Below are 26,197 nucleotides of genomic sequence, written 5' to 3' on the forward strand. Positions count from 1 at the left end.
GTTCCGGTCTGATGGGAGACCCGTGGTGAAGAAGCGAGCCGGGGGTCTGTGCCGGAAGGAGAGGGCGTATCCGTGGGAAACCACCTCCAGAACCCAAGTGTCTGTCGTAGTGGTCGACCAACACTGGGCGAACTGTAGCAGGCGGCCTCCCACCCTGGGATCCCCCAAAGGGAGGCCCGGACCGTCAGGCCGCAGGCTTGTCATCTGGCTTGGGGGCCGGACGTCTGGTACTCCATGCCTGCTTCCGGGGCTTGACCGATTTCTTAGGGCCAGCCTGTCGAGGAAACGACTGTGGTTTGGGCCTGCCCTGGGCCCTAGATGACCGAAAGGACGATGGTCCCGAACCAGAAGGAGCAGCGGCCGACGGGAGACAGGCAGATTTGGCTGCCGCCAGCGTGGCCACAATCTTATCCAGATCCGGACCGAAGAGAACTTCTCCGGTAAACGGCAACGCTTCCAGACCTTTCTTGGAATCTGCGTCCGCCTTCCAGGATCGCAGCCACAAGGTGCGACGAGCAGCTACCGCTGCTGAAGAAATTCTAGACACCAGAGTACTAATGTCTAGAGCCGCCTCGTTGATGTAGGTGGCCGAATCACGGAGATTGCCAATCAACTCCGCCTGATCGGCCGGACAGTCGGATTCAAAAGAAGCCTCTAATGAATCCGCCCAGCGCTCCATCGCTCTGGCAACCCAGCAAATGGCCATAGCCGGCCGTGCTGCCCCCCCTGCAAGGGAATAAGCGGACTTCAGGCAGATTTCTACCTTGCGGTCCGTAGCATCCTTAAGGGAGGACATGGATGGCATCGGCAATGTGGCACTACGGACAAGACGGGTCACGTGAGAATCCACCTGTGGAGGGGATTCCCACTTCGCAAAATAATTATCCGCGAACGGATAAGCCACCGCCAGGCGTCTCTGCGGCTGGTATCTTTTGCCAGGTTGTTTCCACGCCTCCTCTAAATGGTCCACCAACTGACCCGAAAGAGGAAAGACTGTGGCATCGCCCTTCACATCTTTGAAAAAGGCATACTTAGATTTAGCCGCTGGGGGAACTTCGTCCTCAATCACCAAGGCTGTGCGGACCGCCCGAATAAGTCCAGGAATATATACTTTGGACTTAGCATCAGCGTCCTTAGTATGGAGAGGTTCCTGATCGTAAGGATCTAGAATCTCCCCATCATCAGACGTCCCTTCGTCATCCTCATAAGGAGCGGACAGAGACGCCACCGGCCTTTTATGAGACCGCATCACAGACTCCCCTTGCAACACATCCGACAAGTGCTGTACAGAACTCGTCAGGGAGTTAACCCACGCTGGCTCCTGAGAACCCGGGAGCGGGGAAATAGGGAGACTGTGGGGTACCACCAATTGTCGTGGGAACCCCTGCATGGGTGACGACACCACAGACTGCTGGGACAAACCCATCGGAGTAAACGCGGGCTGCGGAGCTAACTGGCCCACTAAAGCTGTTAACGCCTGAGCGAAACAAGCCCAGGGCGGCTCCTGTACCGGTGCTGTAACCGTAATAGGCCGCGCCATGGACAAACACTGCTGGCAAAGGCCCTCCGCGCTACCCTCCCCCTCCGCTAACGGTACTTTGCACGTGGTACACTGTAGCCGGAGGGGAAAATCACTTTCAGACATGATGGCACCACGTATGTGACCTCTCTCACCAATTAAGTATTAAATAGGCGAGAGACCACCCTGCAGCACCGCACCGCAAGGGCTTTAGCAGAAAGAACAGGGACAGTAATAAAGCTGACAGTTTAGAGAAGAAAAGATTACAGGCAGCAGCGCTAGCACAGTCACATACAATGCAGAAAAATAACAATTCCTGCACTAACAGCGCTGATCACTCAACTACACAGACACAGGGCCTGGTAGGACACAGCGCTGCATACACAGACCTGACCACAGCGGAGGAGAGGTATGCGGGGGGACCCAGACCACGATGCTTCCTTCCAGCGCTTCCAGCAGCGTTCACCATGCGTTCTGGAGAAGATGGCCGCCGAGGAGCAGAGAGGAGGCTGGCCTGGGGGAGGAGCGCTGCCACAGGACCAGTCGGCAGCATGCAGAGAGGGCTGTGTGCAGCGGGGGAGGCGCCGGCTGTGAGACAGGGAAGGCGCGCTCCCCTGGCATGCATTTAACCCCTGGGACGCCGCAGCGCTACCGCTCTGCTGCGGTCCGCTGTCCCAGGGGGTAGTGGAAGCGCAGGTTGGTCGCCTGGCTCCACGCTGCAGCCAGTCCCCAGGGAGCCCCCTGCCTGGGGACTTAGGACCATGTGATCAGCGGGGACCCACCGCGGGACCCCGCTGCTTACCTCTGTCCCCCTTGAATCCGGCCATGGTCCGGAGCATCTGGGGTCACCGCTAGCTGTGACCCCAGACGCCCACCAGCATCCCCGGATCAGTACCGGCGTTCTGGTACCGGCGGGGTGTAGGGAAGACAGCATGGACGTCAGGACTGACTGTCCATGCTGTTCATCCAGTTGTGCAGCCACAGCTGCATGAAGAATAAGCTTCAGGGGCTCTTCTAGCCCCCACTCCAACAGGTGCACCCGACTCCGGCCGGGCACCAAACTAAACTGAGGTGCCTTGGCTCGGGGGCGGGGTATAGGAGGGGGACCTAGTGCATCCTGGGAGGCTGAAAGCTTAACTCTTTGGTGCCCTGCGACTGACGTCACACCTATACCCCAAGGTATCCTGTGGATACCCTATGGACCCTGAAGTAGAAAAAGGTGGGATCCTGACCACTGAGAGATGAGGTCCAGTTGGAATGGACGGGTATGGAACTCCCATCTTGGATGGACTCTAAGGTCGCAAACATATTCCCCAGAGGAGGAATACACAGGAGTACTGACACCCTGCGATAGCACAGTATCAATCACACCATGTGTTGGATGGAGGTGACTTTTTTGCAGCGGAAGAAACGCCCTCTGCTCCACCGTGTCCAAAAACATCCTTAGGAAGGCAGACGTCGAGAAGGCTGTTTGAAATTCAGGATCCATCCCTGTTGTAACAGAAGATTCCGTGTTATCAGTCTATCCTGCCATAATTGAATGACTGATGGAGCCTTGAGAAGTAGGTCGTCCAAGTACGGGACGATAGTGACACCCTGAACCCGAAGAAAGGCCAGAATTACAGCCCTGACCTTCGTGAACACTCTTGGTGCTGTTGAAAGACCAAAGGGTGAAATTGAAATTGAGAGTCCCGCACTGCGTGAGGAAACCAAATAGGAATGTGGAGATAGGCATTGTGCCGTGACTTGGATGTGAACAGAGGTTGCTGCGGACACAACGCAGACACAACCACTGTACGATCATGGTCTCCCTCTCGAGACCTGCCATGACAGACTGCAGGGATTCTATTTTGAACCTGAAGTTCATCAATTAAGGTTGAGAGGTTTGTGGTTCAGAAGGAACCGTCCGGCTTGGGAACTACAACCAAGCTGGCCCCCCCGTCCTCTCAATAGAAGCTTTGACCCTGCTTGTATAACAAACAGATTGTCTGTTGACGCTTGAAATTGCGAAAGCTAGCCCCCACCTTGGGGTCCCCCAGGAGAGAAGGGAGCGCGCGTCATGCCGGAGGCTTAACTGCTGGGAGGATGCAGTGGCTCTACCCCTGCCTCTGGGGCCACGGGAGATAGGGGGAGCTCCTCTGGAACGACGGTCCGAAGAGGAGGAGCAGCAGCTGGCAGATAAGTGGACTTAAAAGACGTGACATCGCATAAATTCCTGCACTCTGCAGGAAAGGGATAGTATGATAAAAGTTTACATGTTCAGGGTGGTAGGATACTGCCTTTGAACCTCTATATACCCCTGCCTATACCTTCTAATATCCTACCTATAAACCTCTAAGGATGACGCTAATTTGCGTACGCAGTCATACAGTAAATAAAGACTCCAGACCTAGAATCTGTGGTTCCAAAGCACAAAGTATTATGCAAGTAAAAGTCACATAGAGACTGTTAGTAAGAAGAGATAAGGGCATAGAGGGATATGCTTTTACCCAGCCCAACCAGCGCTTATACAATGACCAGCAGGCCCGCCAAGAGCCGTGGCAGGCCCCGGTAATAGGGTGCGTGGCCTAATCGCGGGAGGCGTGGCCACGCCCCCTGCCCCTTGCTTCGCGGTGCTGCGCGCTGGGGAGGAGGCGCTCTGAGCCCCCTCAGCCCGGCGCAAAGCCAGGGGGGGCGCGATCACTGTGATTGCTCCCCCGCACAGGCATAGTAGACTGCTGTGGCTGCTGCTCAGCAGCCACGAGCAGTCTCCAACCGCAGCTGCTGTGAGGGGGGGAGCGGCGGCAGACCCTGCCGGGCCCCTCAGGAAGCCGAGCCCGGGTAATCTGTACCCGCTCCCCCCCCCCTCTCGGCGCCCCTGATGACCAGCATGCTGTGTAAACACAATGTAAATGTGCTATACAGTTTTAATGACTCTTCAGTATCCTGACCCCACTGTGTACACACATCCTGAGACAGGACAGTCTCTCTGTCTTGCAGCAGCATGTAGTAGTTAAAATGGCCACCAGCCCCTGGAAAAGCTGGGGTTGCTGGAAGGCAGAAGCAGAACTCAGCATTAGGCTCTGCCCCCCCCGCTATGGCGCCCGTTGACAGCGCTGAGCGGGCTGCATTAATGATGCCCGCCTTACAGTCTTCCTGGCCGACCTTCTATTCAGAGTGCAAGGAGTTACTAACCTTACCGCTGCCAGTGCTGCCGAGGCAGATCTGCTAGTGGAGGACCGCAACGTACGCCGCATGCAGCGCGTCTAGGTACCCCCCAGAGACAGTGGTCTCTTTGGCTGAAGACCCCAGCGCACACCGCAAGCAGCTGCGGTGGGGTCTCTCGGCAGCTCCAACGATGCAGACAGGCAGGGGCAGGGAGCGGTCTGTCCTCATATGCTGATCAAGGAATCTTTAATTAAAACAGAGAGCTCTGTATAGTGCAACCAGCTCCCTAGGCACAAAATTTAGACTGACCTGTAGGGGGGTATAGAGGGGGAGGAGCTAGCTACTATTCAAATTTATTAAAGTGCCAGCTCCTGGTTATCCCACATCTATACCCCATTGTACTGAGACTCCAGTGTCCCCTAGTGGATGAAGGAGAAATATGTTTAGATACGCCGACGTTACCCCCTTGATTTGAAAGGAAAGTAATCATATAGTAGAGCCCCCATAGTTATGCCCCTGTAGTAGTTCCCCTCATATAATGCTCCTGTAGTAGTGCCCCCATAGTTATGCCCCTGTAGTAGTTCCCCTCATATAATGCTCCTGTAGTAGTGCCCCCATATAATACCCCTGTAGTAGTGCCCCCATATAATGCCCCTGTAGTAGTGCCACCATATAATGCCCCTGTAGTAGTACCCCCACATAATGCCCCTGTAGTGTCCCAATATAATGCCCCTGTAGTAGTGCCCCCATATAATTCCCCTGTAGTGCCGCTTGTACAAAAAAAAAAACACTTATCTTAAACCCCGCTCCTGCATCCGCTGCCGTCCTGTCCGCCCGGCTGCTCCTCGGAACTATGGGAGAGACGTCATGATGCGTCTCCCATAGTGCGCATGGCAAGAGCCGTAAGCTGGAGTTCAGAAGAGAACTCCAGCCTCCGGCTAACGTGGCGCTGCAGGGAAGGAGCCAGGCACCTGCTGGTAATAACATCTCAGCGGGCATCTGGCTTAGAGCCTCCCTGCGGCACAGCCTGGCATGCATATGAATCATTCTATATTATAGAATGATTCATATGCATGCTCGGCTGTCCGTCCATTACCCCCAGGATTTTCATTTTTACCCCATGTGGGGTAATTTACCCCTGTTCCCCGACCACTGTTGTAAAGGATACTGTGGGACAAATACCATGGACACTAGAGGGAAAGAAGTCACACCAAAGATGGCCGCCGCCGCCTCTAATGGAGTCCAAATCACAGAAAGTACTAGGGAAGTATAGGGACATCAATAACACTGATCCACCACGGATGTCCACTGCCCGTTCACGTAGAGACTTGAACTACACGAGCATTCACTGCGCATGCGCTATTAGCAGAACCTGCTCACCACGCACCGGAGATTCAATTAATGAGGACCCTCACTATAAAGCAGGCTAAGTGGACAGGAACAGACATTTGCCCTTGAAAAAGTCGCTCTTAGGGATGAAACGCGTTGGGACCAGTGACAGACCCGTTTTTTATTTTATCCCAAGTCTTCATTGCTGTATATCATATGCTGCGATTTAAGGCTATAACTATATTTGTTCCTTAAATTAGATTATCGTTACTAGAGCCTCAGCATCATTCCATTCATACCCTTTTACTCCTCCTCACTCACATGCACACATGCACCGGAGGATTCGCAGAGAAGTGACGGACCAGCAGATGTACACTATTGGTATATAAGTTGTTATTACCTATATCACACTGCACCATAGTGTTTCATTGTCACTCTGATACCGCTTTCCTATATTCTGAGGTAATGTGAGCTGGGAGGAGAAGGATAACCACGACAACAGTGAGAAAGGATTATCACACGCTCTCTGAACACCCAGCCGAAAGTTTTTGCCCACACAGTCACCACTTATTTGGATAAGAATTATCGGCATCATACGTCTTACCACCCTCTACACATACAGTATACGCTGAATTTCCAGCCAACAGTTATTGCCAACCAGATTTTTATGTAGACTTTTTTGAGACTCTTTAATTATATCAACAAGTTCCAGCCTCAAGTTTTTGCCGACCAGATTTCCCACATAACACCTTAATTTAATATACCATACGAAGAAGTCTTCAGTCACACTATACAAACATCAACGTCACAAACAAACCATCTAACATTAGTCTAATTCCCTCTAGATACCTACTATCAGTAATTCACCCACCATATAGTGCTTCCCTCCATTCTTTCTGTCTATTTTCTGAGTTAGGGAAGTAAGGACACTCCCTGAGGTAGCAGCTAGTACTGCCATACAACCCCTTTTCAGGAGCGCTAACCGCCAACCCCTATCTATTACCCAATTCCTGTGAACAGCTACTATAGTCTGCTAAACCAGTGCAATCTCCAAACATATATTTTCCAGCATGGTGATTACCTAAGATAATATTCCAGCTGGCTGAATCCATTTCAGCATCTGTGCTGAATACAAACATTCAGCTTACATTACAGATCTTACCTGTAGGGGATACATGTAATAGTGTGTATTCTGCTCTCACTGAACTACAGGTTGAGTCTCCCATATCCAAAATGCTTGGGACCAGGGTTATTTTGGATAATGGAATATTCCATATTTTGGAATATTTGCATACTATAAAGACATTTCTTGGATATAGGACCCAAAACTAAACACAGAATGCATTTATGTTCTATATACACCTTATACACACAGCCTGCAGGTCATTTTATACAATATTTTTAATAATTTTGAGCATCAAAAAAAGTTTGTGTACATACATGAAATTCATTTATGTTTCATATACACCCAGCCTGAAGGTTATTGTATACTGTATTTTAATGATTTTGTGCTTTAAAAAAAGCTTGTGTACATTGAACCATCAGAAAGCAAAGGTTTCACATTATCAGTCATACAAAAAATATTCCGTAATTCGGAATATCCCGTATTTCGGAATATTTGGATATGGGAGACTCAACCTGTATTATACAATTATTAAAAGCACCACTCATCTCCAAGTGTTCTAGGTTTTGGTGGTGTTCAGCCACAGTCAGGCTGTCTACCAGTACCTCTATCTACGTTTAATCTGTCCAGCCATTAATCCTGTGAGCTCCAACCAATGAATAAAAGCATCATCCGTGCACCTAGTTTTACTCACTCCAGTCCTCACCAACTGTGCCCAGTGGTCCCAGTTTTGTGCCCACAAATACGAGGGTTGATTAAAAAGTAATGAGACTGTCCCATAGGTAGACGTGGTAATGCGATGGTGGTTATTGTGAAGCACATACATCAATGTGTCTGAACCTGCAGTTGGACTGCCGTAGTCTTTTTTGTTTGGTCACAGTGAGTGGAAGAACTTCATACATTTCACCATGGCGGATGAGGAAAACGTGTCTGTGAGATTACGTCAGAGATGTGCGATTGAGTGTTAAACTTGGAAAAAGCAGAAATGAAACTCATAAAATGTTGCACATGGTGGAGTAACAATTAGCCATGCTGCAGTATTTTGGTGGTGGAAGCACTTCACAGAAGGTAATATGCGAGTGACTGACGAAGCGCGTTCTGGGAAACCATCCACCGCGGTTACAGATGTCAACATTTACAAAGCTGCGGAGATGTTGCAAAATGACAGAAGGTTAACTTTATGTGAACTTTCGGCTTCACTTGGCAACTCATTCGAACGGGTTCAGCATATTGTGACAAAGGAACTGAAAATGCATCGCGTGTGTGCCAGGTGGCTACCCAAAAATCTGCGACAACGAGTTGAATCGTGCAACAACACTGTTCGAATGTTGGAGAGGACACCCGATTTCCTGACATCAATTGTAACGTGTGACGAATCATGGATTCGTCATTATGATCTGGAATCAAAACAACAGTCCAGTGTACGGAAACACACAAATTTGCGTCTGCCCAAACAATTCTGTGCGATTCCTTTCGGCGTGTAAAGTCATGCTTCTGCTGTTCTTTGATGCGCATGGTATGACTCTACAGCACTGGGTTACCTGTGGACAGACAATTAATGGTGACTACTATGCAAAAGTCCTGAAGACCCATTTGTGTGAGCCATGAGGAAGAAAAGACCACATTTGCTGAAGAAAGAGTGGATTTTACTCCAAGACCATGCTTGACCACATGCCGCTGCTGTTGATTTGGCAGCACTGACTGACATTAATGGGACAGCACTGGAACAATAGCCCGGACTTAGCGCCTTGTGATTTCTGCGCATTCCCAACCATGAAAAACAACTGCACAGAAAAAAAGTTCTCAACAGATGAAGTGAAAAATGCCACAGCTGCAACAATAAAGCGATGTCACAAAACATTCTACTGCACGTCTTTGAATCACTGTTGAAACGCTGCAAAAAAATATATTGAATGTGAAGGACACTACTACTACTGTTCAGATCCTTTGGAGTAATTTGATTCTGAATAAAAAAAATCCAGTCTCATTACTTTTCAATCAGCCCTTGTAATACAGAATCTGACAGCAGATAGGCACCCTTTTATCGCAATGGACTACAAAGGCAAATGCTCATAACAAGCAAATTCATTGGCTAGGGCAATAGCCAGCATCCAATGGAAAACTAGTTGAAGCTCTTAAAGCTTAATGGAATCAGATTGTCACTATTGATCTGCTGGAAAAATTGTATATGCTATGCCGAAAAGTGAAAGAATGGCCAATTAAAATAAGACATATGGTAAGAACTTACCCTTGTTATCTCTATTTCTACGAAGTCCATAGGGTTCCACAGGATACCTTGGGGTATTGGTGATAATATCAGGAATCGGGCACCCCACCCCCTAGCCAAGGCAATCAGTTTAGTAACAAGCCATAGGCTGGAGGAGGAGAACAAAGAGAGAAGAAAGTCTGGAACACACAAGAATCACATTCTCACCAGATGGAAAAAACGGTGACCAGATCAAAGCCCATCTGCAGTACAGGTGCAACAGGGCGGGAGTCCTGTTAAAACCTATGGACTTCGTAGAAATAGAGATAGTTCTTATCATATCTCTTATTTTATACTTCAGGGTCCATAGGGTATCCACAGGATACCTTGGGGATGTCCCAAACCATTATCCTTTAAGGGTGGGGACGCTCCTGTGCTGGAAGGAGAATCCGCCACCCGAAGGAAGCATCCTGAGAGGCGAAGGTATCAGATGCATAATACCTCACAAAGGTATGGACAGAACACCAGGTGGCTGCCTTGCAAAGCTGAACTGCAGAGGCACCACGGCGAGCTGCCCACGAAGGACCCACAGACCGAGTAGAATGAGCTTTAAGAGAGGATTGTACAGAAAGGCCCTCATGAATGTAAGCCTCAGAAATCGCCATGCGAATCCATCCTGCCAAAGTTTGCTTAGTGGCAGGTCAACCCTTAGAAGACAAACAAGGAGTCCGATTTCCTAAATTAACTGGTACGGTCAACATAAATCCGTAAAGCCCGTACCACATCCAAGTAGGCCTCACCAGCAGAGAGGTCTGGGGAATTAAAGGCCGGTACTATGATTTCCTCATTGATGTGGAAACTAGATACCACCTTAGGTAGGAACCCAGGGCGAGAGCGAAGCAATGCCCTGTCCCTAATGAAAATCAAAAATGGAGGGCGACATGAGAGAGTCCCCAAATCTGACATCCATCTGGCTGAAGCAATGGCCAGAAGAAACAAAGTTTTAGCTGTAAGCCATTTTAAGTCCACTGAGCCCAGTGGTTCAAATGGCGGTCCTTGGAGAGCCACAGCCTAGTCCCAAGGAGCCACAGGTGGAAAAAAAGGAAGGCTGTATGCGAAGTACACCTTGCATAAAGAAGCGGACATCAGGAAGTGTAGTAATCCTACACTGAAACCACACTGAGGAGGGCGGAAATCTGCACCTTCAGGGAAGCAAGGCGAAGACAGTGATCTAAGCCCGCCTGTAGGAAAGCCAAAACCCTGGATAGCCTAAAAACCTGAGGATCATAGCTTCTAGGGCGACACCATTCAAAAAAGCTATGCCACACTCGGTGGTAAATTCTTGCAGAAGCCGCCTTCCAAGCTCTGAGCATGGTGGTAACTACAGAGCTGGAAAAACCCCTGGACCTTAAGAGGGCAGTCTCAACAGCCACGCCGTCAAAAACAGACGACCCAGGTCTGGGTGATGGCAAGGACCGTGAGAAAACAGGTCCGGACGTAGGGGCAACAGCATCGGATCGTCTATGGAGAGACTCCGAAGATCTGGAGGATCAGTGATGTCTGGGCCAAGCTACCAGCAGGAGTGTGCCGCCTTCTTGCTTGAATTTGGGAATCACTCGAGGAAGAAGGGAGAACGGAGGGAAGAGGTACACAAACTGGAAGGTCCACCGGACTGACAGAGCATCTACCAGAAGTGCCTCTGTGTCTCTTTTTCTTGACCCGGTCACAGGAAGCTTGTTGTTGTGTCAGGAGACCATGAGGTCCATCTCTGGAAGGCCCCACTTGTTCACCAGTAGCTGAAACACCTCCTGGTGAAGAGACCATGCTCCTGGATGCACGACTTGACGGCTGAGAAAGTCTGCTTCCAACTGTACCTGCACAGGTTTTCTGTGGAGGACATGTCTTGCTTGTTGGAGAGCCTTGAATACTGCCCGAAGTTCCAAGACGTTTATTGGAAGCACAGATTCTGCTGACGTCCACCTTCCCAGGAAGAAGTGTGGACCCGTCACTGCTCCCCAACCTCAGAGACTGGCGTCCGTCGTCAGAAGGACCCAGTACGCAATCCAAAAGGGGCGCCCCCTGTTAAGGTGAGTAGTCTGCAGCCACCAGGCCAAAGACAGACGTACCTCTGCTGAAAGCACCATTGTCTGTGTCTTTATCCGGTGGGGCAACCCATCCCATCTGGAGAGGATCCACATCTGCAGAGGTCTGGAGTGAAACTGGGCGTACTCCACCATGTCGAACATCAACACCATGGATCCAGTAACCTCAACGCCGAGTGAATAGACACCCGGCGACAGTGCAGGCAACTGCGTACTTTTGCCTGCAATGCAGAGATCTTTTCCTCCGTCACAAAGATCGTCTGATGTTGGAAGTCCAACAGGGCTCCGAGATGGCGCATCCTCTGTGAAGGAACCAGGGAGGACTTCTTCCAGTTTATCAGCCAGCCATGAGCCTGCAACACAGAGACTGTCAGTTGCAGATGGTGCTGAAGGATCTCTGGAGACCTTATCAACAACAGGAGGTCATCCAGATAGGGCAACAAGCAGACCCCCTGTCTCCGCAGGTGGCTGCTATAACTGCCATGACTTTGGTATACAGTCGAGGCGCCGTGGCCAGACCAAAGGACAGTGCCTGAAATTGGAAGTGTTGGTCGACTACTGCAAACTTGGAGAAACGCTGGTGTGCTGAGACAATGGGGATATGCAGGTAGGCATCCTGAATATCTAACGACACCATAAAATCCCCAGGCTCTAACGCCAAAGTGATGGAACGCAGGGTCTCCCTCCTGAACCGAGGAACACACTCAAGAATTTGTTGAGTGATTTGGAGGTTGAGGATGGGCCTGCAAGACCCATTGGGATTCTGTACCAGAAAGAGATTGGCGTAATAACCCGATCCCCCCTGGGACACTGGAACCGGTACTACAACTCCAGCCTGGGGCATAGAGTGGATCACCTTCCGGAATTCCAGGGCCTTGTCTAGATCCGACTGAAGCACCATGGCGAAAAAAAGGCTGGGAGGCCTCCGCCGGAAGGAGAGGGCATAGCCCTGAGAGACCACTTTTCTTACCCAAGTGTCCACGGTTGTGAGACACCATCAGTGGGCTAACTGAAGAAGCTGGCTTCCCACTTTGGGGTCCCCCAAGGGGAGGCCCGTCCCGTCAGGCTGAAGGCTTATCTTCCGATTTGGGAGTAGGACTTCTTGTACTCCAGGCCTGCCTAGGAAAGGACTGCACTTTGGACCTACCCTGGGCCCTATAAGGCCGAAAGGACGACGTACTAGACCCTGATGGGACTGTTGCAGATGGCAGACACGCAGACTTAGCTGCTGCCAGAGTGGCCACAATTTTGTCCAGATCAGGGCCAAACAGGACCTGTCCATTTAAGGGCAAGCATTCCAATCCCTTTTTGGAATCTGCGTCAGCTTTCCAAGAGCGCAACCAAAGGGTGCGGCGATAGCCGGTCTGGACGCCCCTCCTGCAAGGCAATAAATGGACTTAAGACATATTTCAACCTTGCAATCCGTAGCATCCCTTAAGGAGGACATGGAGGGCATGGGCAATGTAGCACTCCTCACCAGGCGTATGACATGAGAATCCACTTGCGGAGGGGTTTCCCATTTGGAAAAATAATTATCCGCAAAGGGGTATGCAAAAGCCAAGCATTTCTGAGGTTGGTACCGCTTACCCGGATTTTTCCATGCCTCCTCTAAATGAACCACTAACTGACCAGATAGAGGAAATACAGTGGCATCACCTTTAATATCCTTAAAGAAGGCATATTTGGATTTGGCCACAGGGGTTCGTCACCTTCAATAACCAAGGCCGCACGGACTGCCCGTATAAGGCCTGGAATATATATTTTAGACTTAGACTCCGCCTCCTTAGTATGGGGGGGGCTCCTGCTCTGAAAAGTCAAAAATCTCCCCGTCATCAGATGTCATGTCAGCCTCATAATACTGAGCCATCTGAGACACTGCAATGATGACTCCCCCTGCAAAACGTCCGTTAGGTGCTGTACCGTATTGGACAGGCTCTTGCGAGACCTGGGGAGGGGGCAAAAGTGGGAGACACTGGGGTACCATCAGCTGCCTGGGGAACCCCTGCATGGGTGATGACACAGACTGTGATAACCCTATATGGGAGAAACGCAGGGGGCGTCGGCAGCTGGCCCACAAGGGTTGTAAGTGCCCTAGCAAAACAAGCCCAGGGCAGTTCCTGTACTGGCGCAGTGACAGAAATCGGGCGTGACAGTAAATAATATGCCCTGCATAAACCCTCAGTGTTTCCATCGACCTCCGCTATTGGTATATTACATGTGGTACACTTTAGCTGAAGAGGAAAATCACGTTCACTCCCAGACATGGTGAGTGTAACGGACCTGTATGTTACTCCCCTCACAGACAAATATTTTTACTGTGAGGCAATGAACACCCTGCAAGACCGCACCGCAAGGGCTTTAGCAGAAAAAGAACAGGGATAGTAAAATGGCTGACAGGCAGAAGTGAAAGTACAGGCAGACAGCGCTAGCATTAAGTCACATAAATGCAGAGACAAGCCCTGCACTATCAGCACTGTGATCAACTACTCAGACACAGAGCTTGGTAGGAAACAGCGCTGCATACACTGACCTTATAGGAGGAGGGGTATGCGGGGGGACCCGGACCGCGATGCCACCTGTATCCATCATCCAGCAGCGTTCGTCACCTCCATGGAGAAAATGCCCGCCGAGGAGCAGAGAGGAGGCGGGCCCGGGGAGGAGCACTGGTTAATACCTGGCTCCACTTGCAAGCCAGTCCCAAGGGACCCCCCTGCCTGGGGACTCAGGACTGTGTTCTCCGGCGGGTGCCCTCCGCGGGACCCGCCGCTTACCTGTTCCCCTTGGATCCGGCCACAGTCCGGGTGGTCCGGGGTCACCGCTAGCCGTGACCCCAGACCCCCACCAGCATCCCCGGATCGGTACCGGTGTTCTGGTCCGGCGGGATGAAGGAGCGACAGCATGGAAGTCTGTACAGACTGTCCATGCTGTACTGCTCTAGATGTGCAGCCACAGCTGCCATTAAAAATCTTCAGGGGCTGTTAACAGCCCCACTCTGTAGAAGGTGAACCGACTCCTGGCCAGGCACCGACGAAACTGATTGCTTTGGCTAGGGGGCGGGGTATAGGAGAGGGACCCCAGTGCATCCCGGGAGGTTGAAAATTAACTCTATGGTGCCCGATGCCTGACGTCATCACCAATACCCCAAGGTATCCTGTGGATACCCTATGGACCCTGAAGTAGAAATATTAATAATTGTAATAATATGTATCTAAAGTACTGGCTGTTATTTGAATAAATATACATGAGTCTGCTATTCTATTGATACAATATATTTTCATCTAACTTGATTGTTTCTTTTTTTTAATCATATTTTTAATACTGTACATAGTAAATACAAAGAATGATCTAACACAAAAGCATGTTCTTGTGAAGTGATACAGGACTTATTGCCACCAGTCTGGTTAAAATGCAATCAATTTTAACTTAGACACAGGAATAATATTTTATTCAGCTATACAAAGTCAAGATAGCGAGTGTGATCATGTAATCCTATATGAAATAGCCAGAAGATCTTTGGCTTCCGTAGCATATAGCGTCTCTTAGAATGAGAGCAATGCTGTTTCCTTATTGTTGCTTACCACTCTACACTCTCATACTGTCACTCTCTCAGAAGTCCATATTACTAATGTTGCTTTCAGCAGAGACTCCACACTCTCATACTGTCACTCTCTCAGGAGTCCATATTACTAATGTTGCTTACAGCAGAGACTCTACACTCTCACTCTCTCAGGAGCCCATATTACTAATGTTGCTTACAGCAGAGACTCCACACTCTCATACTGTCACTCTCTCAGGAGTCCATATTACTAATGTTGCTTACAGCAGAGACTCTACATTCTCATACTGTCACTCTCTCAGGAGCCCATATTACTAATGTTGCTTACAGCAGAGATCCACACTCTCATACTGTCACTCTCTCAGGAGTCCATATTACTAATGTTGCTTTCAGCAGAGACTCCACACTCTCATACTGTCACTCTCTCAGGAGTCCATATTACTAATGTTGCTTTCAGCAGAGACTCCACACTCTCATACTGTCACTCTCTCAGGGGTCCATATTACTAATGTTGCTTTCAGCAGGCTCCACACTCTCATACTATCACTCTCTCAGGAGTCCATATTACTAATGTTGCTTTCAGCAGGCTCCACACTCTCATACTGTCACTCTCTCAGGAGTCCATATTATTAATGTTGCTTACAGCAGAGACTCAGGAGCCCATATTACTAATGTTGCTTACAGCATAGACTCCACACTCACATACTGTCACTCTCTCAGCAGTCCATATTACTAATGTTGCTTACAGCATAGACTCCACACTCTCATACTGTCACTCTCTCAGCAGTCCATATTACTAATGTTGCTTACAGCAGAGACTCCACACTCTCATACTGTCACTCTCTCAGGAGTCCATATTACTAATGTTGCTTACAGCAGAGACTCCACACTCTCAAACTGTCACTCTCTAAGGCAGTGTTTTTCAACTAGTGTACTGTGAGCGGTTGTCAAGTGAGCCGCACCGGTCAGCTCAGGGCACTTGTACTGTAGTGTGTTTTATTCCTGTGGAGGACAATGTGTGTGTATTTTTTTTATGTGGGAGCCAATGTGTATGTTTTTTCATTGGTTATGCACGCCGCATCGCTGGATGGTGTCCCTTGGCAATTTTAAAATCTTGTATAGCGTGCCTTGCATTGAAAAAGGTTGAAAATCACTGCTCTAAGGAGTCCATATTACTAATGTTGCTTACAGCAGAGACTCAGGAGCCCATATTACTAATGTTGCTTACTGCAGAGACTCTATACTCTCATACTGTCACTCTCTCAGGAGCCCATATTAATAATGTTGCTTACAGCAGAGACTCCACACTCTCATACTGTCACTCTCTCAGGAGTCCATATTACTAATGTTGCTTACAGCAGAGACTCCACACTCTCATACAGTCACTCTCTTAGGAGCCCATATTACTAATGTTGCTTACAGCAGAGACTCCATACTCTCATACTGTCACTCTCTCAGGAGTCCATATTACTAATGTTGCTTACAGCAGAGACTCAGGAGCCCATATTACTAATGTTGCTTACAGCAGAGACTCTATACTCTCATACAGTCACTCTCTCAGGAGCCCATATTACTAATGTTGCTTACAGCAGAGACTCAGGAGCCCATATTACTAATGTTGCTTACAGCAGAGACTCTATACTCTCATACAGTCAGTCTCTCAGGAGCCCATATTAATAATGTTGCTTACAGCAGAGACTCTATACTCTCATACAGTCAGTCTCTCAGGAGCCCATATTAATAATGTTGCTTACAGCAGAGACTCCACACTCTCATACTGTCACTCTCTCAGGAGCCCATATTAATAATGTTGCTTACAGCAGAGACTCCACACTCTCATACTGTCACTCTCTCAGGAGTCCATATTACTAATGTTGCTTACAGCAGAGACTCCACACTCTCATACAGTCACTCTCTTAGGAGCCCATATTACTAATGTTGCTTACAGCAGAGACTCCATACTCTCATACGGTCACTCTCTCAGGAGTCCATATTACTAATGTTGCTTACAGCAGAGACTCAGGAGCCCATATTACTAATGTTGCTTACAGCAGAGACTCTATACTCTCATACAGTCACTCTCTCAGGAGCCCATATTACTAATGTTGCTTACAGCAGAGACTCAGGAGCCCATATTACTAATGTTGCTTACAGCAGAGACTCTATACTCTCATACAGTCAGTCTCTCAGGAGCCCATATTAATAATGTTGCTTACAGCAGAGACTCCACACTCTCATACTGTCACTCTCTCAGGAGTCCATATTACTAATGTTGCTTACAGCAGAGACTCCACACTCTCATACAGTCACTCTCTTAGGAGCCCATATTACTAATGTTGCTTACAGCAGAGACTCCATACTCTCATACTGTCACTCTCTCAGTAGCCCATATTAATGATGTTGCTTACAGCAGAGACTCAGGAGCCCATATTACTAATGTTACTTACTGCAGAGACTCAGGAGTCCATATTACTAATGTTGCTTACAGCAGAGACTGTACACTCTCATAGTGTCACTTTCTCAGGAGCCCATATTACTAATGTTGCTTACAGCAGAGACTGTACACTCTCATAGTGTCACTTTCTCAGGAGACCATATTACTAATGAGTTAAGGATCTTACAAAGATCATGAATCGGATACATTCACTAAATGATGTTGCATCAAAGCTCATAAAACCCATTTTCCGAAATGCTACTAACATCTGCAACTACACACGGTCACAAAGTTGTGCATGACTGATAGATAATAAGTAGGGCTCCCTTACGTACAGTAACATTGCAGCTATGGTCCGTACAGTGGAGGATTATAACAGGAAAGACTGCAGTAGGTACCCAGAGGAGCCTAAAACTCCAGTGCACCCAATGGCTATCAATATATATTTAATGTTTTTGTATAATGACACTGAATACAATTTCAGTATCTGTTATTATACACCAGAAATGTTGGGTATATAAAATGCTTATATTTTAAAATAAAATATCTTCAATATACTTGTATTGAAAAGGTAACCAAAGCTAAAGCTAAACAGCAGTACGCAATCTGAAATAAAACAAACAGAAACTTCAATAGGGGTGCTGCTGCCACATTCTGAAATGTGGGGCATTACTAGCTATCCACAGCTTGAGGCTGATGGTGCCCACATAGGGGCTGATTTAATTAGCTGCATTAACCGGAGATTACATTACCCAACACCACGTGGGCTATTTTCAACGGATCCCGAAGCTAAAGAAGGTAAGTAAAACTAACCCTATTCTACCCCCTAACCCTAACTCTCCTTTAGGGGTGCTTAACCCTAACCTCCCCCCCAAGTGCCTAACCCTAACCCCCCCCCCCGCACCCTAAATCTAAGTCTCCCGGTGGGCTGCCTAACCCTAAGTCCCCCCCGGGAGCCCCTAACCTAACCCTAACCTCCCCCCCGGGGGTGCCTATCCCTAACCCCCCCTGCCCCTAGCTTAGCCCTAACCCTCCCGAGGGGCTACCTAACCCTAAGTCCCCCCGGGAGCCCATAACCTAACCCCTACCCCCCCGCGGCTGTCCGCGCCCGGCTTATCTTCGATTGGTATTCCGGGTGTCGGGTTCCCGGCAAAGATCTAATGACAGGCATTGGGATTCGACACCCGTCATTTGTACCTTGCCGGGATTTGACAGTCGGGAGGCCAGCGGTCGGCATTGCGACCGTCGGCTTCCTGACTGCATCCCATTTTCAACATGCGAGCTCCAACAAGTCTGCATGGTTTTGCAAGCGAAATGAGGGGAAAAGTTAGAAAATTGCCCTGAACCCCAATAAAATAGGCAATAAGATGGCTAGGTAGTACAAAATGTTGTTAGTGGCCATAAGCAAAGAATTTGGGACTCTTAAGTTGTCAAATTCATAATTTTTTTCATTTTGTTAGCACAGCGCTCGCAAGCGGGTCGATGGTCCCCCACTGCACATGCGCACACCGGAGCATGCGCGAGCCCCAGCGAGCGACGGCAGCTCCGTCGCTCCTGGGCTCACTACAAGATGGGGCGGCTGTCGATATTCATTGACAGCTCGCCCCGTTTTGTAGGCGGGGAGGCGGGGTGGCTGTGCAAACGGAGGCGTTCCCACTGACATCACGAGTGATGTCAGTGGTGAGCTTCCTGCTCTATGAGAGCCGGAAGCTCACTGGGGTTGTGCCAGACGAGACCCTACCACAAGGGTATCGTCGCAAGCCCGATGGTCGAGACCATCGCAACCATCACTTGGCTGCTCGTAAAAGCTGTGGGTGGTCACCCTCAGCTTAGCAAGCGGCCAGGAGGCCGGCTACAAACAAAAACCGCCCTGATTCAGAGCAAGCGCTCTGAAAGAGCTTCCGGCTCTGAATCAGGCCCAAGTCCCTAACACTTTTTAGCTTAAAACAATGATTGTTTCCTACATTGCACCTACTCAGGGAGGAGCAAACTACAATCGGCGTTAACTACCATGGATACCCACGTTCACTTAATGGGCATTTCTAATTGAATATTAAAAAGTAGTAGCTGCATTAACATAACCTTCTTCTAATTGAATTGGGCCCCTAGGGGCTGATTTAGCATTGCACGAGAGTGCAATGCTGAACTCAGATTTCCTATTATTATTATTATTATTATTATTATTATTAATATTACCAGTTATTTATATAGCGCACACATATTCCGCAGCGCTTTACAAAGAAAGAATATCTTACCATTCACATCAGTCCCTGCCCTAGTGGAGCTTACAACCTATATTCCCTACCACATGCTCACACACATACACACTATGGTCAATTTTGTGGGGAGCTAATTAACCTACCAGTATATTTTTGGAGTGTGGGAGGAAACCGGAGCACCCGGAGGAAACCCACGCAAGCACAGGGAGAATATACAAACTCCACACGGTTAGGGCCAACTGCGTGTTTGCAGGATCCGCTCTGCGCATGTGCAGAACTGGTCCTCTGTGATCGCACGCTGCCCCTGTAATGCCTCCATCTGATTGACAGACAGAGGCATTTACGGGGCAGGGCGGCACTCCTAGAAATGGGGGCATCGCCCCCGTTTTCCGGGAGTGCCAAGGCAAGCATCTGCGTCCATGGATGCAGTTTCCTGGCCTCACAAGCTGGCCAGCCTGCGTAAGCTAAGGCTTACTCAGCTGGCCGGCGCTGTCCACCGGTTATGGCAGTGCTGGGATTGCAAATGCAGCAGGGTGTGTCAGACACCTCCTGCTGCATTTGCATATTAGCGAGGACGGAATTGCAAAGCTGCTTGTGTGCGGCTTTGCAATTCTGTCCTGTGCTGAATCACCCCCATTAGGGCGGAACATGAGCAGTTTTATACATTCTCTAGAGCTCAACTAATAATAAGAAAAGGCACCAGTGCTGATGACCATCCTACCCCCTGTCCTATGTCACACACCCCATTTGCATTGTTTTACCTTGCAGTAAACCCTTCCTACTCTATTTAAATTTCTGTTTTTGATATTAAGTAAATATGAGTAAGACTGTTTTAACAGCCAATGTATGTGTATCTTGTTATTGCCAGTTTTTTTTTCCTAATTAAAAAAACAAAACGTCAACATTGCATCAGTGTTTAGGAAAATAATCCTTAAAGTATTGTTCAGTGATTATGATGTTTTAGGATGCATAGGCGTCCAGCTTTATATTCCTTGTAGCAAATAATTATTATATATGATATTCCAATATGGACAACTAGACCCAAGCAGCACAGATTCCCCAATAATGGGTGTTGTGATATTCTCTCAGCAGATAGGTTTTCCATTCACATCATATTAATGTCATCCCATTCTACGTAATGCACATTTTAAAAGGAGATAAAACAACACAAAAAAAACAAAAACACAGCTCACAAATCTTACAATGATATCCAGCAATAGCTCCCATTTCCCGGAGAGAACATAATATTGCAGTGAGAATAACTCTTTTGTGAGGATTAAGAACGACCAGATAGTTGATAAAATGTGAAACTCTTTACATTCAAAAGATAACTGCAACGCATTGCAAAACTAATACATTACAAGCCCTTTCGGTAGCACTAGGGTTCCAAAGATATTACAAAATAGAACTTCAATAAAACACATTTACCTCCAACGTGCAAGGTATTCTTTAGAGACCACAGGTACAGCTCAGTCAGGCAGAACGACATCTGTGAAAGAAAAATAGGTCTGGTCAAAGAAAAGAACAACATGTGCAAATTAATGGTACCGATTATCAGCAATCATACTGTACGCATCTTTTAGAGTCAGATACCAATGTCATCAGTGCCCACAAACAGACACGACAGCTCAGAAATCAATACTACTAAAACCTTTCATTCCTGGCTACCTACACATAGGCACCTACCAAAATAAAATACACACATTCAACTTTTCCACTGAAAGATGGTGGTGTCACTAGCACGGGGCATTGACTTAAGGGGCCTATCCACTAGGCGACCTGAAAGACTGAACGTCTAGCAATGCCCGCACTGAACAGCGTTCACTGAACGTCTTTCAGTGAAGGATCCCGACTTACTATCCCTGAACATGCCGAACCTGACGAGCGTCGTCAGGTTGACGGGCATGTTCAGTAGATAGTTGGGGACAGCAAGGACCCAGCGTGCTCCTGGTTTTGGTCGGATTGTTCACAAAGTCGGGTAATGGATAGGCACCTTTAGATCATCTCATCAATAGAAGCCAATTTTTAAAAATAATCGTGGGTGCTTCATTACCTCCCGCCCACCAACCCTACCTCATATGACTGAAAAATGACAAGCATACAACAGCAGCCCAAATATTGTAGGCGCGCATGTACCCACAGAGCCAGCTCCTATGTTCTCATCCATACAGAACATGTGCAAATAAAACATCATAAAACAAATTCCTATATAGGTGTGTTTGCAGCTTTCAGTCTTTGCCATACTGTTAGCAATCGTGTCTGGTTAAGTAAAATAGCTGTTTATTCACTCTGTACCACATTGCATCAGGAATGACGGCATGGCTGAATGCTATAGTAGTTCAGTAACTGCTGGATAGGAGTTAGCCTAGCTTTGGATAACAGCATTGTGCTAGATACAAGTCTCACATCATTATCTCCACACTATCCAATTTCTGCCCATCATACCTAGTGTCTAATATGTAACGGGGCATTCATGGTCTTTAGAGTGGAGAATGATAACACAAAAGTTTGGGACAGGTACCCAGGGAGCCTACGGCAATACGATGGTGCAACCCAGCAAGGGGTATGTAACGATACATCAGCCGCTGTACACACTACACGAACTAGGGTACAACGGCGCAAGGTATTGTTACATGCTGTGTGTAACTGCACCACGTCCTTCATTGCATCGTCCCATCTGATGTGCAGGACAGCAGATGGGACAATGCAATGAACGACCTTCGGCTCTGATGGATCGGGTGTATACGACATGTACGATATATCTTTCCGATCAGCAACTGATATGAATGGTCAAATATTCTCTGTAAAGTGCTGCAGAATATGTGTGAGTTATATAAATAACTGGTAATAAATTATAATTGTGTGTACCCAGCTTAACTCACCCCATTTTTCACCAATATGCAACTATTTCAATTAAACATAAATGTTTGCACTTACTTTAAGTAGTGCGCTAGCATACCTCCTAAAACGCACAGTATGATTTGGGGATTCTTACACTGATCCTCACATTTGAAGATTTACAAAAGCAAATACTCACACACAAAATACAACTACAAAAATATGCATTCAAAAGGCACCAAGGCATTCCCACTTCCCGAGCGTCTGGGCTGACCCCAGTCTCTCTCTCTCTTTAGCTTTGAGAGAGTACCTTCCCAACCTTTCCTCCTCGCAGGACACTGCAGCACGCGGGTGGCACGGCAGAACAGTGCCCGAGAAGCTGGAAAGTCTTACCAAACTCATACTATTGGAGAAGCGAGAATGTGCAAGTGTATCATTGCTAATAACTCTATTCAAGTTTCCAATTGGAGCCTGTATTACAAAAGACAAACCACTTTCTACAGATGTGTCCACGTGCACCTATCCTTTAATCTCGCCAAATGGCCCCCGTTTGGCACGCCACGCACAGTGCAATTTCTTAATAAAATATGCATCTTATTCGGTTACTTCATACCAATACAACTGCAATAACAAAAAACCTAATCCTCCAGTACTTCGTAAACAGCCACTTAGTACACCATTAGAAAATTAAGACGCTGAATTCAGGAAAAAGTATGTTGTTATCTATGAAAAGACAGGTTCCTATACGAATGACATACGTCACGCATCGTTATGCTTAATCTGCTACTTTATACCACTTCCTCTGCGACAAAAAAATACATATCCTAAGTGCAATAATGAATACACTATTAGCTACTTAGTACAATATTAGTGAATTAAGCTGCAAACTTCAGGAAACAGTACTCGAGCACGGGAATCGATGTCCACATAGCAGCGTCTATGTTGCGCCAGGCATCTCGCTCCATTTGACGCTAAAAGGAACGAAGACTATATCCAAAATGTCCACTAATATTTTACAGTGGATTTATGGTTTAAGTTGACAATTTAAAAGAACAGCAATATTTTCTGCTGGATTCATGGTATAAGTTCTGGTGACAATAATGAAGAGCAGGTTTCATTCACACAGTTCCCAAATGGAGGTAATTTTCTTGTCTGGTTCTATGTGGTTTTATGAACTCCTAATCATATTTTGACTATATCATATACTGCTTAAACATCATATCTATACTTTACAAATAAAGTCTTTGATTTTCTATTTGCTTTCACTGCTAAGATTGAGCAATACTTGCCCTAAGCATTACAGGGTTTTAAATGACAGGGAACCAACTTATAGTTACTGCTACTCAGACATGGGAGAGGGCGGCATTGATGAGGTCACTTCACCGGGAACGAAATTATGAAATTAATCCCCAACCCTTACAGGCAAACAAAATGCAGACATAAGCCAGGAAATAGGGGAGAGAAAATGAAGTGTTCTATCTCGCTCTCCCCCATCCCGGCACCCACAGATTCTTGGGTACATGGGCGTAACTACCATAGATGCAAGGGGTGCAACTGCTATGTGGCCCAAAGCCAAGTGGGGGCCCATCTTCCTTGTCAAAGTTATATGTGTTATATACATTTGGTGGTACATAGAGGTCCTTACCAGCTCTTGCTATGGCGCCACTGCTTGGGTATCACCTGTAAGTACCAGCAACGGCCAAGAGGGGAAGCAGGGCGGGTACTAAATATATTTAGTATATACCTGGGCTTGTTGGAGGTGCCCAAGTCAGCTGCAGCACTGATTATGGTGGACAAATGTCCCCTTTTGCAGTGTGCGTCGCAGCATATAGTATGGTCAGCTGTAGAGGGGGACATGGTCAGCTGCTAAAGGGGGCATTGTCCCTCTTTGTAGTGCTGCTTAGGAGGAGAAATGTCTCCCCCTTTGCAGTGTACGGAGCTACAAAGTATTTTCTCACTCTCTTTGATGGGCGTGGCCATGCCCCCCAGTCCTGGTCAGCTCAAGGCCCTGACCACCAGACAATAATCAACCCATACTGCAAAAATACTAGTAGAGTCGATAGATGTGGGAAGCACATGACATGTACCATCCTGGCATTAGGGGACACACAGTAGGGGACACCCTCATTTGAACGATGGGAGTCTTCTCATATGACCTCAGGACTTCACTGCACAAAATACTTGTTACTACCGTAGTGCAGGTCAGAGTGACAGGATCCGGGCTGAGGGAACAATGACAGGGTAACAGCACAAGGAAGCACATGTGCAGATAAATCAATGAAGTAAGGGCTGATATATAACAAGACAGGGTAAAAAGTACACACGTCTGCTAGGAGTAGACTGCAGATGATATTGGACAACAGATTTCACAATGCAAAACAATAGAAACAAGCAGATGATGAAGTTACCCACACAACACAGCACCTGCTCCAACAGCCTAAAGACTGAGGAACAGGCACGGCAGGCGGAACATTATAGTCCATCTAAGTAGTGAATAAACACAGGAACAGGTGTCTCTATACAGCAGTGTGAACTGGGAGATGGTAATTGGTGTCACTTTTCGGCCAAGAAATGATTTAATGTCAAAGGTTTTCGGTACAGAACATAAATATAGAATATTTTAAAGGCTCTCCAATATAAAACCTCAGAGTAGCATCCCATTGGTAAGAAATTAGGTAACATAAGAAAAAAGATGTCTTGAAAGACTTCAAGTCAAGAAAAAATACATCTGATTTGAATTTACACTGTTCATTCCCTGAGGAAGCCGCTGACACATCTAAAAGGCGGAGAAACGTGTAGACACCGATATTGTGATTAGCCGAGAGTGTGACCACACTGCCCATAGTGGCTAATGTGCTGAACCTAAGTAGCGACATCGGCTTGGAGCTTGTTAAGACAGACGCCACTGAAAGCGCTATGTGAGTGCACCACATTATTATATATTAGATTTGTCATATTGACTACGTGAACAATATTAGCTCTCCCATCACTATAACTATGGATGAATAATCATAAACACAGTGATATTATTTTCCATGAAAGAGCACATATTATACTGTGGTCTGCTACAAAGTTATTCCTGGAGAACTGTCCTGCCGAAACTGAATGATTTTTTACCTGCTGAAACACTGCCTTGTTACATGCCTAAAATGCAAGCATACTGACTTTTCAACTGCAGTTACAATTTTGCATGATAAAAGGCACAATGTTATAATCTGTCTGATACAAGATAACACCTGTGGAACTACACTGTTGAATTCTGATTGATTGATTCATTTGTATCTACTGAATTAGCACTGGGCTGTATACACAGATGACAAGCTTCCGGCTTTTAGCCGCAGGATGTCTAATGCTGGCCACACACATAGCGATATTTTACCTGATCTGGCGGATTCCGACACATTGGAACCACAGATCGTGTAAAATATGGCCAAATACTGAGTAAATCATGAGTCTCCACTCACGATCACGATGCGATGCACGTCCCTGCTGGTCGCACATCGCATCTTCAGATCTGCCGTTCAGTAGGGCAAATCTGACAATCTAGGACACGATGCACTGTGAAAGGCTGGATGCAGGAGAGATCGTTTGAAGATTGGACACCAAATCGTGTGGAGATCGTGTGCTGAGCTGCCGGGGAGAGTTTCAAGAGAAATCGTACACAAAACGTACACATCGGCTGATCGTGTGCAGATCGCCATGTGTGTGGCCACTTTAAGGCACT

The 26,197-nt window shown here is 47.5% G+C and overlaps 1 protein-coding gene across 5 annotated transcripts in view; it reads right to left on the reverse strand.

Annotated features, from left to right (window-relative positions):
- The window catches only part of WDPCP (WD repeat containing planar cell polarity effector), a 373,120-nt gene that overhangs the window by 298,397 nt on the left and 48,526 nt on the right, over nt 1-26,197 (reverse strand). For all 5 annotated transcript variants that reach the window (XM_088477497.1, XM_088477498.1, XM_088477496.1 and 2 more), the window contains exon 2: nt 21,064-21,124. In XM_088477497.1, the coding sequence (XP_088333623.1) occupies nt 21,064-21,124 (61 nt within the window). The remainder of the gene's footprint in view (nt 1-21,063; nt 21,125-26,197) is intronic.

Source organism: Taudactylus pleione, unplaced genomic scaffold, assembly GCF_031769625.1.
Source record: "Taudactylus pleione unplaced genomic scaffold, aTauple2 ptg000201l, whole genome shotgun sequence".
In the NCBI taxonomy this organism is placed as follows: Eukaryota; Metazoa; Chordata; class Amphibia; order Anura; family Myobatrachidae; genus Taudactylus; species Taudactylus pleione.